Here is an 18,663-nt window from a genome sequence, read left to right on the forward strand (position 1 = left end):
CATGGGGGAGCCGTGGCCCATCCGCCCCGTGACCTGGGCCGCTGTGCAAGCAGCTGGAGCTATACCACACGGTCATGTACCGCAACTACCAAAGAAAGAACGACATGGACGAGCCGCCGCCCTTTGACTACGGCTCTGGCGATGAGGATGGCAAGAGCGAGAAAAGGAAGAACAAGGACCCTCTCTATGCCAAGATGGAGGAGCGCTTCTACCGCTATGGCATCAAGCCCGAGTGGATGATGATCCACCGCATCCTGAACCACAGGTGGGTGCCCGGTGAGGTGGCCGCAGGTCGGGGACGCAGCAGCTCCTGCACTCTGTGGACTGGGCGCGGGGCTGCGTGTGCGTGTGGTGGGGGCGGGAAGAAGAGATGGGGGGCCCCCACTGTCGGCGATTTGACTGCCCGGCTGGAGGGGGTCGTCTGATGCATGCAGGCACATGCATGCACGTGTGTTCTTACTCACGGTGGGAGTACAGCTCCGAAGTCATATGTGTAAAGGGGCAACTTCATGAACAGCCTGTGGCACTTGCACGGAGTGGGACCATCAGCGGGTCAGGATGCTTGTGCTCCCGGGCTTCTGCCAGAGCCGGGGCCCTGATACCTGAAGGAGGGTCCTGGGGACAAAGGTGGCGTCAAGTGTGGGGCTGTGTGCACATTTGATCCTCCTTTAGAACAGCAACTAACACTACTGAGCACTATCTACCCTGACAGGTAGACATTTCATTTCTACCTCTTTTATTGATGTGCAGACAGGCACAGCGAGGTTAAGTTACTTGGCCAAAGTCACACAGCCAAGAGGCGGTGGAGGTGGGATTTGAACCTAGTGGGTTAGGAGGGTAGGACTTGCTTTCTTAGCCACTATCCCAAACCCCCGTGCCCTGAGACAACTCTTGGTTGAGAAATCTGGAAACGCCCTGGGTGACAGTGATCAGAGGCTGCAGAAAGCTGGACGGAGACCAGGGCCCCTGGAGTGCGGCTTTGGTTTGGGGAGCAGTGGGAGCTCTGGCTGATTCTTGAACTCAGGTGCTTGAGAACCAGCAGGCCGACAGGCGGGTGCAGGGGGAGGCTCGGAGCCTTCACTTGCCTCCTGGTCTTGACCTGATGGGCCCTGCCCGGGAGGGGCTTAGGGCCAGCCGACCACAGGTGTCCTGAGTGGCGGGAGCTGGGTAGTGCAGAGGTTAAGAACCTGAGCCAGGCCCAGATTCTAACCCTGGCTCCCTGTTTTCTGGGCTCTGTGCCTCTGTGTTTCTCATGTGAATTGGGATCACGAGAGAACCCTGCAGGGCTGTGGCGAGGGCCAAGGGAGCATGCCAGCCCCACTAGAACAGCCCTCAGTAAGCAGCGGGCAGGCGGGGCTGGAAAAGCTGCCTGCCGTCTGCCTATCCCCAGCCCTCACTGAGAGCAACTCTTTTTTTTTTTTTGAGAGAGAGAGAGAGAAAGAGAGAGTGTGCTCGTGTGAGAGCATGAGTCGGGGGAGGGGCAGAGGGAGAGAGAGAAGCAGACTCCCCACTGAGCGTGGAGCCTGACACACACGGGGCACACGGGACACACGGGACACACGGGGCTCGATGCGGGGCTCGATCCCAGGACCCTGAGATCATGACTTGAGCTGAAGTCAGTCGCTTAACCGACTGAACCGCCCAGGCGCCCCCGAGAACAACTCATGAAAAGAGGGTTAGATCCTATGCAAACCTGAGTCCCCCCTCCACTGAACTGACCCAAGTTTTTTTTACCTTTATTAAACTGCATTTTAAAAACATATATGGCAATCTTCCTTCCTACCTCCAAGGCAGGGCAGGTGAATTTTCCACACATTTATTACCCCAAGTCTGAGTAATGACTATTTATTAAAAAAAAACATCAGTTTCCATGGCGATGGGGGTTGGTCTTTCTCTTAATGGTCCCCAGGCTAGCTGCAGCCCCAGCCCTTTTGGGGAGCCATGGCTCCCCTCACCGCACTGTGCTCCCCAAGCTTGGTTACCCACTCAGCTCAGGGTGGGTGGGAGGCTTCGAGGACCATCCCAGCAGCCAGAATCAAGCTGAAGAGCAAGGTGCTTCTCTGGAGCACCCCTTCTGGGCTGCTAGCTTGCTCATCAAGTCCCTGCATCCCCAGGGGTCTCCAGAAGAGGTCACCCCCCCTCACGTGTGGGAATCTGTCCTAATTTACTTGGCAGAGATGGGACCAGGATGGGCATGCCTCTGGTCCTTTGAATTTTTTTTTTTTTTTTTAAAGATTTTATTTATTTTTTTGACAGAGAGAGACATAGCGAGAGCAGGAACACAAGCAGGGGGAGTGGGAGAGGGAGAAGCAGGCTTCCCGCAGAGCAGGGAGCCCGATGCGGGACTCGATCCCAGGACTCTGGGATCATGACCTGAGCCGAAGGCAGACGCTTAACGACTGAGCCACCCAGGCGCCCCTGGTCCTTTGAATTTTTTAAGTGAAAATAGAAAGGCCTAGGGTCAGGGGAGAGGACTGTCCAACTCAGAAATGCAGAATTGCGGTGTCCAGACCCCCTGCCTGGATGGGACGCCTCACTGTGATGGGGGATGGGAATGTCGCTGGCTCCTAGCTCCTCTGTGAGCATGGCCTCTCACCTGTCCCTCTCGGGCTCTGCCATCCCCCCGGGCCCTCATCCCTCGCACTAGCTCCCCAGGGCCTGTGGGAGTGGGGGGTTTTGCATCCTGTGAGGTGTCCTTTCGGACTCCCCCTGCAGCCCCCCCGCACCCCGCAGCCCCTCTCCCAGCGGCCTGCCCCTCCCCCACCACCTGTGTGCTGTGTTGCAGCTTTGACAAGAAGGGGGATGTGCACTACCTGATCAAGTGGAAAGACCTGCCCTATGACCAGTGCACCTGGGAGATCGACGACATCGACATCCCCTACTATGACAACCTGAAGCAGGCCTACTGGGGCCACAGGTGCGTGGGCCGCAGGGCTGTCCCCAGGCTGCCGCCTCCTGCCGGCCCGAGCTTGGCTCATCCACCTCCCCTGCTCTTTCCCAGGGAGCTGATGCTGGGTGAGGATGCTAGGCTGCCCAAGAGGCTGGTCAAGAAGGGCAAGAAGCTGAAGGATGATAAACAGGAGAAGCCACCAGACACACCCATTGTGGATGTGAGCGGGGAGGGGGGGAAGGGGTGGGGTTGCTGGGTCCTGCCACCCCAGGCTTGGCCGTGGAGGATGGAGTGTCCTGCGGGAGCGGAGTGCCAGGGCCCGTCTGGTTCCGTCCACTTCAGCCTGGCAGCTGACGGGACAAGGTGACGAAGACCCAGGCCCTCCCCGCCGGGGAGAGCTCAACCCCGGGTTCTGGGTCTGCCAGCCTGATGCAGAGGGGCAGCTCCCGGGGGACAGAGGCCTTGGCCTCCTGTGAGTTTGAACTGTGGGTTACCTGTGCACAAACTGGGGAGCACATAGTCTCTGCTCAGCATACAAAATACGTCCCCCAACTGGCCCCACCCCCAGCCGTGAGCCCATCAGGGTGTGGAAGGTTGACCTTTATCCATTTAGCAAACTTCTCTGGGGTGTCCGCCAGCTGTTGGAACAAGGACTCTGGCCCCATGTCAAGAAGTGTCCATCTCCCCCAGGCCCATAGAACATGGGGGTTCAGCCTGGAGCTGGGGATTGCCAGGGAAGGGCAAATGGGCCTGGAACATCTGGAGGACTTCATGGGGGAGGCAGTCTTGAGCTGCAGGCTATAAAGGACACAGAGGGTGATGTTTAGGATCAAGGGGAGGAAGCACCTCAGGCATGCACCAAACATGTTGACCAAGTGTCCACCATGTCCCAGGTATCACGTGGGGCACAGAGGCGGCAGCGGGGAACAGGACGAGTGTGATGACCACAACCTGGGCTCAAAGTCAGAGAATCCAACAATCAGGAAACGACCCCACTGGAAACGTACAGGGCTGCCCCAGGAGGACATGGGAACACCTAAGCCAGACTGGGAGTCAGGGAGGGCTTCCTGAAGGAAGAGGTGCTCCAGCCAAGACCTGAAGGATGAATAAGTTGGCAGGGATGAGAGGAGTGAGAATAGTATTGCGGGCGGAAGGAACAGTGTGTGCCAAGCCCTGGGGCTGGGCTGCGGTGCCCAGGGTTCAGGGTGTGTCTGGACCTCTGCCCCCTCTGCAGCCCACGGTCAAGTTTGACAAGCAGCCTTGGTACATCGACTCCACGGGAGGCACACTGCACCCATACCAGCTGGAGGGCCTCAACTGGCTGCGCTTCTCCTGGGCCCAGGGCACAGACACCATCCTGGCTGACGAGATGGGGCTGGGCAAGACCGTGCAGACCATCGTCTTCCTCTACTCCCTGTACAAGGAGGTGCGCGGGCCAGGGCGGGGGTCCCGGGGGGGGGGTGGCCAGCACTGGCCGAGGGCAGGCAGCCCCACCGCTTCCGTCTGCCTGTCTCCAGGGGCACTCCAAGGGGCCCTACCTGGTCAGTGCGCCCCTGTCCACCATCATCAACTGGGAGCGCGAGTTTGAGATGTGGGCACCCGACTTCTATGTGGTCACCTACACGGGGGACAAGGAGAGCCGCTCCGTGATCCGGGAGAATGAGTTTTCTTTTGAGGACAACGCCATTCGGAGTGGGAAGAAGGTGTTCCGCATGAAGGTGAGTGCCCCTCATCCCCGGGGGGGGACCCCAGAAAGGCTCCAGGTCCTGATCCAGATGATCTCATCGCAATTGATTATCCCTGCAAAGACCATCGCTCCTAAAAGGGTCACATCCCGAGGTGCTGGGTGGACACGGATTTGGGGGGGGGGTGCACAATTCAACCTAGTACATCAGCTGTGTGACCTCTCTGTGCCTCAAATTCTTCTCAGCAAACTGAGCTAACAGACCCAGCCCCCAGAGTTGTGGAGGGTTGACTGAGCTAGGCAGGGTCTCTCAGTCTTGACTGTGTCCACGGGTCACTGTGGGTCTTGTTGAAGAGCAGGTTCTGATCCTGCAGCTCTGGGGTGGGGCCTGAGACTCTGCATTTGTGACAAAGTCCCAGGAGATGTGGATGCCTCTGGTCCCCAGTCTGCACTTTGAGGAACACTCAGGATCGTGGTGGCACATGGTAGGCCCTTAACTCATCTTAGCACTTAGGTTAGCTGTGGCACTGGGGGGCTGGCAGTCGCCTCCCAGGAGCCCGGGGGGTTCTTACACCAGCCTGCTCTAGTGTCTTGGAACAGCTGTGGCCCCAGGCATGCCGGGTGACTATTTGTTGGATGAGGGGATGACTCAGTGACCCCAGAGGGGTCAGATGATGGGCCTGTGGGACAATTAGTCACAGAAAACCTCTCCTGAGCTCACGCTGGGGCCCTGTGATGTGCTGGACACTCTGCAGACTCATCTCTTTTATTTTTACACTTGATCTTAGCCAAAAGGCCGAGAAGCGATAAAAGTTGTGGTAAAATAGGGGTGCCTGGGTGGCTCAGTCAGTTAAGTGTCCAACTCTTGGTTTCAGCTCAGGTCTGATCTCAGGGTTGTGAGATCAAGCCCCACGTCAGGCTCTGCGCTCAGTGTGGTGTCTGCTTGGGTTTCTCTCCCTCTTCCTCTGCCCCTCCCCACTGCGCGCGCGTGCTCTCTCTCTCTCTAAAATAAATAAATAAATCTTAAGAAACCAATAAAAATTAAAAATTGTGGTAAAGTACACAAACATAAAAATCTACTGTCATAACCATTTTGAGGTGTGCAGTTCAGGGGCATTAAGTACGTTCACCTTTTCCGGGCAACCATCACCATCCTCCGCCTCCAGAACCTTGTCATCTTGCAAAACCAAAACTAGGTCCCCAGCAAGCAGGAACTCCTGTCCCCCTGCCCAGCTCCTGGCACCCACCCAGCTCTCTCGCTCTGTGATTCCGATACTCTCAGTACCTCGTTCAAGTGGAATGGTACAGCATATCCTTTTTTGTGACCGGTTCCCTCACTGAGCATAACGTCATCAAGCTCATCCCTGTGGTAACACGGGGTCCAAATGTCCTTCCTTCTTAAGGCCGAATAACGTCCCACTGTGTGAAAAGACCGCATTTTGAAATCTGTATGCATTCATCTATCCACAGACGCTTGGGTTGTTTCCACATTTTGGCTCTTGTGAAAATGCTATAAATGTGGATGTGCCAACATTTGTTCAAATCCCTGCTTCTGCTTCTTTGGGGCCTTTTGGGTCATACCCTGAATGGCAGTGTTGGATCTTGGGAGGACTCCGTGTGTCATTTTGTGAGGAACAGCCTGTGCTGTTTGGATTCTTGTGGCATTCCTCACGTACACAGGATTGCGCCCTTTTTACCAGAAGGGAGACTGAGGCTCAGGAGGTTATTTAACTTGACTGAGGTCTAGCTCCAAAGGACAGGGCTGGGTGCAAACCCAGAGATGCCCCTCTGCCCCTCTCTGGTCCCTTCCCACAGGGACGCCGGTCGCGGGGAGAGCCAGGCTTGGTTTGGCCAGGACGGGCTCCCTCCTTTGTGGGGCCCAGTGAAGGACAAAGATATGGGGCCCCTGGTTCAAGTGCAGGAAACAGCTTTTCCCATTATTCCGTGCTCCTCCTCTCTCCATGATGGTGGTTTTTATTGGCTATTTAATGTCATGTCCCTCAGCTTGGGGCTGCTCTCGGGGTGAATGCCTCTCATGCCCAGGCCTGTTCCCCACGAGGTTGTGAGGCGTCGGTGTTTGCTGGGCAGGGCAGCCGGGGCTCCACCATCCCCAACCATATAATGACTACGAATTTCAAGTCGGCAACTGCAGAGCGTTTAAACCCGAGCGCGAGGACCACTTCTCTGTTCGAATCCTCACTCTGCCATCCATTGGCCACAGGGACCCGGGGGATCTTACCCAGCCTGAGACCCTGCGCGCTGTAAATGGGGACAGGGACGGCGTAGCGGGAGTGGCCTGTGAGGATGAGCGGGGCGTGAAGAGCTCAGCGCGGGCTTGCTCCCCACGGCTGTCCATCCATGGTCGTGCGGGGCTCTGGGCCTCAGCTGACCCCTCTGCCCTTCCTCTCAGTCCCAGGGCCTCCCTGGGCTCTTTGGGGGAGGTCCTGTCCACCCCTCCTCCATGCCTCCTTGTCTCTGGAGACCCTACCTGCTCGCCTCCCAGATGCTCTTCTCCCCCTCCAGAAAGAAGTGCAGATCAAATTTCATGTCCTGCTCACCTCCTACGAGCTCATCACCATCGACCAGGCCATTCTGGGCTCCATCGAGTGGGCCTGCCTAGTGGTGGACGAGGCCCACCGGCTCAAGAACAACCAGTCCAAGGTAGGTGGTGCTGGGTGCCGGCTGCTGGCCCCTGGAGCCGCCCCGCTCCCCCTGACGGGCCTCCTCTCCCCCAAAGTTCTTTAGGGTCTTGAACAGCTACAAGATCGATTACAAGCTGCTGCTGACAGGGACCCCCCTTCAGAACAACCTAGAGGAGCTGTTCCATCTCCTCAACTTCCTGACTCCAGAGAGGTTCAAGTGAGTCAGTGGGCCCGGCCAGGGTGGGGGCAGGCGGGCAGCCAGGGGAGAAGCGTCAGGGTCCGAGGCCGGTGCCGGGGCTGCTCGCTGGAACTTGGTTTCCTCATCAGTAAAATGGGAGCGTTAGCAAGCCCACCTCAAGTGCCTGCGCGGGAGGGGCCATGGTGCTGCACGTACAGAGTGCTCAGGGGACAGCAGCTGCCCCGAATATGGCGACTGTCCCTTGGCTCTGCCCCAGGAGAACCCCGGGGGTCCTCTGGGACTCCCGTCCTCGCCCCCATACCCTGGCTTGTTCCTTCCTCTCCACGGAAACCCCAGTGACCGCACGGGTGACCGTGATGGGGGCAGAAGACGGGGGGTGCTGGCAGATATGGGGGTGAACACAGAGCCCTGGCCAGTGGGAGTCCTGGGGTCTCCTTCCCCAGCGTCCTTGTCTTCACCTACCCCATTTTCCGGCTCAGAATGGGGGTTTCAGGGTGGACAGTGCTGACTTTGGAATCAGGTGATATAGATTGGAGGGCAGGCTGGACCATACAACCTTGGGCCCCCATCAGCCTCAGTTTCCTTTTCTGTAATATGGGTAAAGAGTTCTAGAGACTTCGTGCCCAGGACAGCTTTGAGGAGAGGAAGGTATCCTATTTGGCTGAGAGAGCTGTGCTGAGAGGTAGGGGGTGGGACATGGGCTCAGATGGACACCTAGGGCAGGGCTAAGGCTCCCAGGCCCACCAGCCAACCGCCTGCCCTGTGACCCTCTGGTCCCCCGCACCCCAATCCTGGCTCCCTCTGCAGACGGCTTTGGCTTGGTTCCGTCCCCTGCTCCTGGCTCTCATCCCAGTTCTTTCTTGCAGCAATCTGGAGGGCTTCCTGGAGGAGTTTGCCGATATCTCCAAGGAAGACCAGATCAAGAAGCTACACGACCTGCTGGGGCCACACATGCTGAGGCGGCTCAAGGCTGATGTATTCAAGAACATGCCGGCCAAGACCGAGCTGATCGTTCGTGTGGAGCTGAGCCAGATGCAGAAGTGAGTGGGCGCTCTGCCCGTTGGGGCCCTGCCACAGAGCAGCATGCCTCATGTCCCCTGGGCTTGTCTTCTCCCAGAAGGTCTGACCTAGCCTTCCTGCACTGCTTCCCAGGGTGGTGGGAAGGCTCTCCGGCCCCACCGACGCCTCGACTCACCTTTTGCACACACTTCCTTCTTCGACCTGTTCAGCCGGCCAGGCTTGGGGCCGCCCGAGTCCTTGCAATGTCCCCAGGAACTTGCTGGGTGACTCCAGGCCTGTGGCTTCACCTCGCAGGTCTCCCCTGGTCTGTCTGTGAATGGTGCAGGACTGGCAGCCCCTGGCCTCCCTGCAGAGCGTGCTCTCAGAGGCTGCCGCGGCCCTGCTGTCCAGCCTGCCTTTCCTCCTTGCCCTGCTGCAGGAAGTACTACAAGTTCATCCTCACGCGGAACTTCGAGGCACTCAACTCCAAGGGGGGTGGGAACCAGGTGTCGCTGCTCAACATCATGATGGATCTGAAGAAGTGTTGCAACCACCCCTACCTCTTCCCCGTGGCTGCCGTGGTAGGTCCCCGTGGCCGCCCCGTGGCCACTGTAAGTAGGTACCCGTGACCACCACGGTCAGGGCGTGAGGCTGCTGTCGTAGGTTCCCTTTGCCCACCGTGGTGAGTGTGCGTGGCTGCCACGGTGGCCCTGGCTGTGGTGGCAGGCGCTCAGCCCTCAGCCCTCCCCGAGGATGAGGACTTAGAGGTGATGTGGGTCCCCATTATGCCAGGTTTCTGAAAACCTACCTCCATCCGCTGCTCAGACAGGCCCTCTCCTTCCCTTGGCCCCTCCTCATGACCATAAAGTAGTGGGGGGCAGTGGGGCACCCCAAGGTCCCCTCCAGCCTCCGCAGCAGGGGACCCCAGGCTGATCTGGTTGCACTCAGTCACTAAGGGAGTCAGGAAGGCCTGAGTGGGGCCCCAGGTGATTGTGATGTGCGGTCCTGGGTGAGAGACTAGACCCCAGGTCGGACACCAGCTCCGGCCCTGTGGTCTCAGGAAAGCCAGCAGTCCTTCTCTGAGCCTCAGCTTTTTCCTCACTAAAATGGGACAGTAGCATCCGCCTGAGAGGGTAAGGACCAGATGCGGAGGTGCACGTGAAGTGTGCCCTCACAGAGAGCCTGGCGTTGCTGTTCTTGTCACCACCCACACTACTATTCTGGTAGTACCAGAAACCCTCCGCAGGGGATACGTCCTCCCCCCGGACAGCAGAGTGAGGCGCAGTGGGCCATGCTGTGGGTGATCTGCACTTGAGGCCACCCCAGATGGCTCTCGCCACTCTGGCACGGCAGGTGCCCTTGGACTGACGTCCTGCCCAGCTGGGGTTCAGGGGCTGGCCTGGCCAGGATGCGCCCTCCAGTGACCCCAGAGACCAGGCATAATTCCTTCTGGGAAGGCCGGCTTAGCTTAAGACTCTGTCATCCGCTTGTTCGCTGATGTCCCCGGTGCCTTGGTGGAGTGCCAGCAGGGGGAGATGGAGGGCGGGCCGCCCAGTCTGGCTCTGCCTGGGAACGCTGTGCTGGGGAGGGGCCCGTGAGATGCGAGGCCCGTCCGCCTCTGCTGAGCCTGGCCTGAGCCGGACTCGGGCTCTGTGCTCAGCCCGTTACTGGGCCTCTGTCCATCCCTGTGGGCCTCTTTGGTGCAGAGCCAGAGGGGAGAGGGGAAGCCCCCCAGTGCCCCAACTTCTGCTGTGTCTGTAGGAGGCCCCTGTCTTGCCCAATGGCTCCTATGATGGCAGCTCCCTGGTCAAGTCTTCAGGCAAGCTCATGCTTCTGCAGAAGATGCTCAAGAAGCTGCGGGACGAAGGGCACCGTGTGCTCATCTTCTCCCAGGTGAGCTGGCCCTGGGTGGCTGGCCGACCTCTGCCTCCCCCAGCCTCCACCCCGCACCCTGCAGAGGGCACCCCTGCCAGCTGGGAGCACAGCCCTCAGTGCCCTTGCAGCCTGACTTCCCACAGAGGGGCCCCGGGGCTGGCTTGGGAGGAGCCCACATGGGGGCAGCGCCAGGAGGCCCTCTCCAGCACTTGCAGCATTGCCTCTTGGGTGGTCAGAGGCATGCTGTGCAGCCTTGGGGGTCAGCTGGTCTGTGTCCTCGTTCCTTCCTCCCTCTGGTTGCATCTGTCCTCCGTCAGGCTCTGTGCTAGGCACGGGGCCAGTCCCTGTCCTTGAGACACTCATAGTCCAGTGTGGGAGATGGAGGTAAAGACACAGTTATTTAGTTCTGGGGGCATCTCTGTGATGGAAGTCACAGCAGTGTTCCTGTGGAGGCCTGGTGGTAAAAATGCTTCCGCGTGGTGGGACTGAGCCAGGCCCCTTGCTCAGAGCCACAAAGTAGGATGTGTCTCCTCTGTGTACTAAAGTGGGAACAGCTGCTCCTGCCTGCAGCCCCCAATCCCATCATGGGCCCATGGGAGGCCGAGGGATTTGGGGAAAGCTGAACGAGCCTGGGACTGGATCCACAATCCCCCCAACCCCCTGCCGACATAAGACAGGATTCTGGGCTGAGGCCTCAAGGGACCAAGTAGAAGGAACTGCACAACTAGAAATGTGCACAGAGGGAAAGTTCCAGAGACAGAGCCCTCCCATCCAAAACGAGCTGACAAACCCCATCTCCAAAACTCATGACGAAAAGACATCCCACAAAACAGCAGGTAGAATCTGAATGAAAAGAAAAATAGAACAGCCTGAAAAAGACTTCAGACAAACATGTTTAGGATCCTCAAATTAATGGAGTAACACCCATCAATCAAGAAGAAATCAGTTAAGTACAAGCAGGAGGAAATGAAACGAGAATTGGATAGGAAAATCTGCCTGAAACTGAAATAAAACATTTCAAAAGATTGGATAAACTCTCAACCCTGGTGAAGACAATGCTGATGAATGGACCTGGCCCTGAGGGATCTCCCCAGAATGCAGCAGAGAGAGATGGAGCTTAGAAATGATAAATTGTCTGGAGGACCCCTTGGGAGGCTCCAGTAATCCTCTGACACAAGCCGTAGAAGTAGAGAAAACGGTGATGAAGCTGGACTCTGTGAGTTTGCAGACCTGGGGAAAGACACGAGGTCTCAGATCTCAAGTGCACTCTGGAGTACCAAGCGAGATAGATAAATCCAAGCAAACGGGTCCCCAGACACATCACAGGGAAATCAGCACTTCAGACTCAATACCTGTGAGGAATGATGATCAGACTGTCCTCAGAGGTCTCATCAGCAACAGTAGGGGGCAGGGGACAAGTGCAAAATCTCCAGTACCCTGTGGGACTAGATCGTTTTATATCCAGCTGAACTATCTCTCAAGAATGAAGGGAGGTACACAGGGGTATGGGAGCCCCGAAGGGACTGCCTTCCTCTTTTTTTTTTTTTTTTTAAGATTTTATTTATTTATTTGACAGAGAGAGACACAGTGAGAGAGGGAACACAAGCAGGGGGAGTGGGAGAGGGAGAAGCAGGCTTCCTGTGGAGCAGGGAGCCCGATGTGGGGCTCGATCCCAGGACCCTAGGATCATGACCTGAGCCAAAGGCAGATGCTTAACGACTGAGCCACCCAGGTGCCCCTGCCTTCCTCTTCTTATAATTTCACAGAAGAGGTGCTGTTTGAGTTCCCTAGGCAGTAAAGGGGTGGGCATTCCAGGAGGAGAGTCCAGGTAATTTGGGGTGGTATGGGGGAAGCATTGAGAAATAGTCCTGCCAGCCTGGAAAGCCAGGGTGAGGAGCTGGAACTTTCTTCTGTGAGGTGAGAGCAGGGAGGCTCATGCTTAGAGCTGTGTTTTAGGCAGATGGCTGTGGGGCCGGCATGGGGGATGCTGTGGCCCCGGGGCTCAAGGTTGGAGGCTGCATTGCTCTCCAGAGAGCCCCATGTCAGGTCTGCCTGGGTCTCACCTATCTCCCCACTCAGCAGGTGGCTCTGTCTTCCCCCAGCTGTCATGGGGTCCCTGCCCATGGCCCCATGGGGTTCCTTGCTCTGTGGCAGCCCCTCAGGCATACCATGTCCCCTGCAGATGACCAAGATGCTGGACCTTCTGGAGGACTTCCTGGAGTATGAGGGCTACAAGTATGAGCGGATTGATGGTGGCATCACTGGGGGCCTCCGACAAGAGGCGATCGACAGATTCAATGGTACCCCTGCCTCACCCAGGGGTTCTTGATGGGGACCCCATGTCTGCCTTTTCTCCCAGGCTAAGATCTTAGCCAGGCCCCCCAAATCGATGTTCAGATTAGCTTCCCCTCAAGAGGCTGAAGAAAGCAGACCAGTCCTTAGGTCCTAACAGCTCGCCCTTAGTTTTAAATGCTCAAAGGAGTTAATCCCATGGAACCTCCAGGGGCCAGCTGGGGTGCTGAGGGTCCCAGGAGGTAACACCTGTTCAGAACTGAGAACTGGACACAGAGAAGGGCAGATAGGGAGGAAAGTACCACCTCTATTACTAAATGAAGCTGGTGCTGAGGGTCTGGTTGACCCCTGCGGGCTTCGGATGCTGACACCAGGTAAACCAGCAGTTATGAGCAGTGCGGGATGGACACCTCCACCTGGGGCCCCATTGCCCAGATGCCCAAAGGAGCGATGCCCGTTGTCCACTGGTGTTGGAGGTAGAACGAGTACAGGGTTCCAGGATCTAGATGGAAGTGGGAGTGGCCGAGGCACTGGGAGGACTGGGAACCTGTTTGTAGCTCTTGTGGGTGTGCAGGGCAGTCCCAGGTCCTGTATGAAGGGCTTAGGTGGGTCTGAGAACCAGCTGTCCTGTGACAGTGGGGACTGTCCAGCAGGGTTGCTGGGGCCCTGGAGCTGTGACCCTGAGTGTCCCCTGGCCACACTGACAGCCTCATGGACTAGGTAAAGCCGGGAGGGCATGAAGGACTGAGCTCTCCAGGGCCGACCCTTATTACGGGTCTGCCTGTATTTGCTGGCTATTTGTAGTTTTTTCTTTGCCCATCTGGGCTTTGAAAATCAACTTCCTTCTCACTCTGGCTCCCTCCTGTTGGGTCAGGGCTCAGAGCACAGCTGGGGGCTAAGTGGGGCTCGAGTGGACTGCTCTGTGCCCACCCTGGGCCCCCGGCCTCCTGCAGCTTCCCTGAACACAGCTGGGACTGTTGTTGTCCGTGATGGGGTCACAGTCCCCAGCACCCCCCTTCCCTCTTGTATCTGCTCCCGCCCTGCTCTCTGCTGTCCACCTGTCCCCTCCCTCTCCGCTCTGACCCCACTGGGCACCTGCCTCTCTTCCTCAGCCCCTGGGGCGCAGCAGTTCTGCTTCCTTCTCTCGACCCGGGCGGGGGGCCTGGGCATCAACCTGGCCACAGCAGACACCGTCATCATCTACGACTCGGACTGGAATCCACACAATGACATCCAGGTCTGTGGCCCTGACACCACAACCCTCTCAGACAGCCCCTTGCCACACCTGGTTCTGTGGGCTTTCCATCCCTCCCCCTCAGACTGTGTCTCATGGAATCCCAGCCCCAAGAGGGGCCCGGGGGTTGGGGGGTGAGTGGAGCTTTGCCCCGCCCCTCCAGCTCCCTCATTGTACAAAAGAGGAAACGCCCAGAGAGGACAGGCAAGGTGTCCAAGGACTCACGACAGTCTGTGTGCCTGGTAACCCCTGGTCTGTCCCATCACTCTTAGGCTCAAGGCCATGGAAGGAGGCAGGAGGAGGGAGTCCTGGGACCCAGAGGGAGCCAGTTTGGGAGGAAGCAAGGGAAACAGAGTGGGGGGAGAAGCCTGTGGGAGAAGAGATGGAGGGGGCAAAAGGGGCTGGTGAGGAAGGATGGGCGGGCTGAGGGGGGTAGGGGTTGTGGGAGTAGAGACACACACTGTTGTCGCCTGGTCACCCCACCTGGGGCAGGGATGGACACACACACACACTCGTTTCTCATGCACACATGTGCACCCACGCACGGTCACCGGCATAGATAGAAACACTACGGTCGCATCACGCAGACACCCAGTGCACGCAGCGCCGGGCAGCTTCCGGGCCTTGCTGCCCTCCCGAGCTGGCTGTGCAGTCCCATCCGCGGCTCACTCACCCCATCTCCCCGATCTGCCATCAGAGCCCCATGTGGCCTCGACACGTCCAGGACACTGGCCCCTGCCCACCCGCAGCCATGCCCAGCTCCACCTGCGCGGGCACCCAGGCCCACACGAGACTACCCACAGTCGGGAAGGAAGAGTAGCTGGCCTGACACATGTGCATTTCCATGGGGTCACACGGCTCGTTCCACACAGAACACGCCCATGAACACGTGTGCACACCCCCTCTCCCCATGAGGTGCCCGACCCTGCCCCCCCAGCCCTTGGCTGAGCCCCGAGCGCTGAGCTGCAGCTTGCCCCCAGGCCTTCAGCCGGGCCCATCGCATCGGACAGAACAAGAAGGTGATGATCTACCGCTTCGTGACTCGGGCCTCGGTGGAGGAGCGCATCACACAGGTGGCCAAGCGCAAGATGATGCTCACCCACCTGGTGGTACGGCCCGGCCTCGGCTCCAAGTCCGGCTCCATGACCAAGCAGGAGCTGGACGACATCCTCAAGTTCGGCACAGAAGAGCTCTTCAAGGACGACGTGGAGGGTGGGTGTCCAGGGTGGCTAGGGGGTGGGGGCTACTCCAGACACATCCATCCCAGGGCCTGTGCCGGCCCACAGCCTCTCCCTCCTCTGCTCCGTCTCCTGGCCAGGGCGGCCTCGCTGGGCACTGCCCCCCAGCCCTGCAGCCCCTCTGACTCTGTCCTACAGGCATGATGTCTCAGGGCCAGAGGCCGGTCACGCCCATCCCTGATGTCCAGTCCTCCAAAGGGGGAGCCCTGGCTGCCAGCGCCAAGAAGAAGCATGGCAGCACCCCGCCAGGTAGGGGCTAACTCAGCCTAGCTCCCAGCTCCTCCTGTGCTTCCGGTGGCTGTTCCTGGAGAGGAACCCCGCTCGGCCCTTCCTGCGTTTGGTCGCGCTCTCCTGCCCGCCCCCACCGGCCCCTCACTTGGGTAGCCGCGGACTGTCGGGTGGGCAGGTTCCCCTCTCTGGTCACCATGCTCCTCCGCTGCAGCCCCTGCTGGGGGCTTGGAAGGGCCAGGGTCGGGAGTCTGTCCCTGTGGGGTCCCCACGGTCGGAGAGTCTGTCCCTATGGGGTTGGACCCCATCCCCGTCTGTCCCTTCACTCTGCACCCTGTTTGCCCCAGGCGACAACAAGGACGTGGAGGACAGCAGTGTGATCCACTATGACGATGCGGCCATCTCCAAGCTGCTGGACCGAAACCAGGACGCCACGGACGACACGGAGCTGCAGAATATGAACGAGTACCTGAGCTCCTTCAAGGTGGCGCAGTACGTGGTGCGAGAGGAGGACGGCGTGGTAAGCCCGCCCCCCGCCGCGGCCCCGCCCCCGCCGCGGCCCCGCCCATCTCCACCCAGCAAACTTTTACTCCTGAGGTCCGCCCTTGGGTCTTTCCGGATCGGCGTCTCCACTTCCTTCAGTCCCGCCGCCCTCCACGCAGATCCTGGGTGCTAATTATCATTCAGGAAACCGGGAGCCTCCTGAGGGCAGGGGTGGGGCTTACTCAATTCTGTACCCCAGTGCCTGGCACAAGGCCAGGAAATACTTGTGGCGTGAACGAATGAACGAACGAATGAACGAACGAACAAACGAACGAATGAATGAATGAACGACTGTGACAGGGGCAGGATGAAGACCATCTGGGGCTGGGGTGATCAAGGTGGCTTCCTGGAGTAGGCAGGCTTTCCGGTTCAGCCTTGAGCTCCTAGAGGCTAAGGTGAGGTGGAGGCAGCGTGAGGAGCCCCGGGGGCAGCGGTGCCCCCTGTTGGCCCCACCCCGGAGCCCAGGGGCCTGTGCCTGCGGGTCCTGCCCTCATGGGGCCCCGTGCGTGTGTCTTCAGGAGGAGGTGGAGAGGGAGATCATCAAGCAGGAGGAGAACGTGGACCCCGACTACTGGGAGAAGCTCCTGCGGCACCACTACGAGCAGCAGCAGGAGGACCTGGCCCGCAATCTGGGCAAGGGCAAGCGCATCCGCAAGCAGGTCAACTACAACGACGCCTCCCAGGAGGACCAGGGTGCGTGGCCCCCGCAGCACCGGCTCGCATGCACCGGAGAGTAGGGAGTGGGGGGGGCCGTGTGTGTGGGGGGGCTTCCTGGAGAAAGGGGGCTTGGAGCAAGTGTGGGCTGTTGGGTGTCTGGAGGAGCTAGATGGATGGTGGTCCGGTAACTTCTGACCTTGGGCGAGCCTCAGTTTCCCCATCTGTAAAAGAGGGATGATCATGGTACGGTATCTTAGGATATAGTGCAGGGCCGGTGGGATTCAGCGAGCTCACAGGAAGTTTCCCCCGGGGCTCTTTTCATTGTCACTCCCTCCTGGGCTGGGGTTTAGGGGCTCGGCATGGCCCTGGGTGTTTTGGAGGCTCACTCTGTGCCTTTCCACGTGGCCCCTCACAGAGTGGCAGGACGAGCTCTCAGATAACCAGTCCGAATATTCCATCGGCTCCGAGGATGAGGACGAGGACTTTGAGGAAAGGCCAGAAGGGCAGAGTGAGTCTCATGGCTGGTGACCCTGGACTGGGGCCCAGACCTGTGTCAGGGGGCTGACGGTCAACCTGGGGTCTCCTGGGAGCATCAGGACAGTCATCCATCCTTTGGGGGATGTCCTGAGGGATCCTGCTGTCTTGGGGTGAGTTGGTGGATAGGGTGGGGGGTCAGGACACTCCGGGCTCCAGTGAGGTGTTGTGGTGGGGCTACTTCCCAGGTGGACGGCGACAATCCAGGAGGCAGCTGAAGAGCGACAGGGACAAGCCCCTGCCACCTCTTCTCGCCCGCGTGGGTGGCAATATCGAGGTGGGGCCCGCCTGCACACCCCTTCCCCAGTTCCCCTGCCCCCTCCTCAGAGCAAAGAGCTCGCCCCTGTACACCTCTGGGGTATGGAACAGGGGTGGAGGCAGGAGGGCGAGGGGCTTGCCCAGGGTCACAGCTGTGTAGAGGTGGGGCCAGGACAGACCCTGGGTCTGGGCTCTGCCCTCTGGGTCCTGCCCTAGCTGGAGGCCCCTGCCTTCTCTGTGCTCCTCCCTGCCTCCTCCCCTCCATATGCCTTTCTCCCTATCCCTGAATTCTCTGCTCCCCCACCCCACTCCCTGCTCACGCAGGTGCTGGGCTTCAATGCCCGCCAGCGGAAGGCCTTTCTGAACGCCATCATGCGCTGGGGCATGCCCCCCCAGGACGCCTTCAACTCTCACTGGCTGGTGCGGGACCTTCGAGGGAAAAGCGAGAAGGAATTTAGGTAAAGGGGCTGAGGTGGTGGCCCAGGGTGTAGCTGCCCGCCGCAGAGTGGGGCAGGCTCCACTGGGCGAGACTGCACAATGGGCGTCATTTGTGCTCTCGCCCTGGGCTTCTTGTCTGGAGGATTCACTGTTGTCTGGTCTTCTGGTGGCTGGGGTCCAGGCCCGGGCAGGGCTCATTTGTAGAAAACACAGACCAGCCACCTCTGCTAGACCAGATCCGGGGCAAGGGCTGTCCTAGTAGGATCCCTTCCCCGGGGAGGCCCCCTCTGTCCTTCCCTGGGGGCCTGACCCAGCAGGCCTGGCTGGGAGGCAGGGGATGGATGATGGTTCCAGCCAGGGGGTTTGCTGGGGGTCCTGCCAGCCCTCTCAGAGGGTCCTTGCTGGCCCCCCACTCCCTGAGCCCCAGTAACCCCCACCCCAGAGCCTATGTGTCCCTCTTCATGCGGCACCTGTGTGAGCCGGGGGCTGACGGCGCAGAGACCTTCGCGGACGGCGTGCCCCGTGAGGGCCTCTCGAGGCAGCACGTGCTCACCCGCATCGGGGTCATGTCACTAGTTAGGAAGAAGGTGGGTGAGTAAGCCTTGCCTGGGCCTTTCCTGGTGGCCCCCCATGGCCCTCGTGTGCCCCCTGGGGGTCAGCGGGCAGAGGGCAAGTGCCTGGCTCAGGACACTGAGTCAGGCTAGAGGGACCTCTCTGAAGACTTGTCCGGGGGGGCGGGGGGTGTGAGGCTGGAGGTGGGGATCGCAGGTCACAGGGCAGAGGACACACAGGGTGTGGGGGTGGGGGTGGGGCCTGGCACAGCGGTTTGTGGTCAGAAGTGCATTTGGCTTGGCCAGCCTTGGGGGGAGGTGGCATTCATCCCGAGCCTGGGACACCCCCAGTCCCACCGACCGCCCTGAGGCCCTTAGGTCTGAGCTGAGACCACCTCCCT

At 59.3% G+C, this 18,663-nt stretch overlaps 1 protein-coding gene across 4 annotated transcripts in view; it reads left to right on the forward strand.

The window, feature by feature from the left end:
- CHD5 (chromodomain helicase DNA binding protein 5) overlaps nt 1-18,663 on the forward strand; it is a 59,120-nt gene that overhangs the window by 23,949 nt on the left and 16,508 nt on the right. For all 4 annotated transcript variants that reach the window (XM_036064503.2, XM_036064504.2, XM_036064505.2 and 1 more), the window contains exons 11-30: nt 54-265; nt 2,786-2,917; nt 3,002-3,110; nt 4,125-4,316; nt 4,408-4,608; nt 7,098-7,235; nt 7,312-7,433; nt 8,282-8,455; nt 8,854-8,995; nt 10,176-10,307; nt 12,472-12,589; nt 13,694-13,818; nt 14,796-15,027; nt 15,192-15,302; nt 15,629-15,801; nt 16,343-16,517; nt 16,897-16,989; nt 17,204-17,292; nt 17,598-17,731; nt 18,154-18,298. In XM_036064503.2, coding sequence (XP_035920396.1) covers nt 54-265; nt 2,786-2,917; nt 3,002-3,110; nt 4,125-4,316; nt 4,408-4,608; nt 7,098-7,235; nt 7,312-7,433; nt 8,282-8,455; nt 8,854-8,995; nt 10,176-10,307; nt 12,472-12,589; nt 13,694-13,818; nt 14,796-15,027; nt 15,192-15,302; nt 15,629-15,801; nt 16,343-16,517; nt 16,897-16,989; nt 17,204-17,292; nt 17,598-17,731; nt 18,154-18,298 — 2,949 coding nt within the window. The remainder of the gene's footprint in view (nt 1-53; nt 266-2,785; nt 2,918-3,001; nt 3,111-4,124; nt 4,317-4,407; nt 4,609-7,097; nt 7,236-7,311; nt 7,434-8,281; nt 8,456-8,853; nt 8,996-10,175; nt 10,308-12,471; nt 12,590-13,693; nt 13,819-14,795; nt 15,028-15,191; nt 15,303-15,628; nt 15,802-16,342; nt 16,518-16,896; nt 16,990-17,203; nt 17,293-17,597; nt 17,732-18,153; nt 18,299-18,663) is intronic.

This window comes from Halichoerus grypus, chromosome 5 (genome assembly GCF_964656455.1).
Source record: "Halichoerus grypus chromosome 5, mHalGry1.hap1.1, whole genome shotgun sequence".
NCBI classification, from domain to species: domain Eukaryota; kingdom Metazoa; phylum Chordata; class Mammalia; order Carnivora; family Phocidae; genus Halichoerus; species Halichoerus grypus.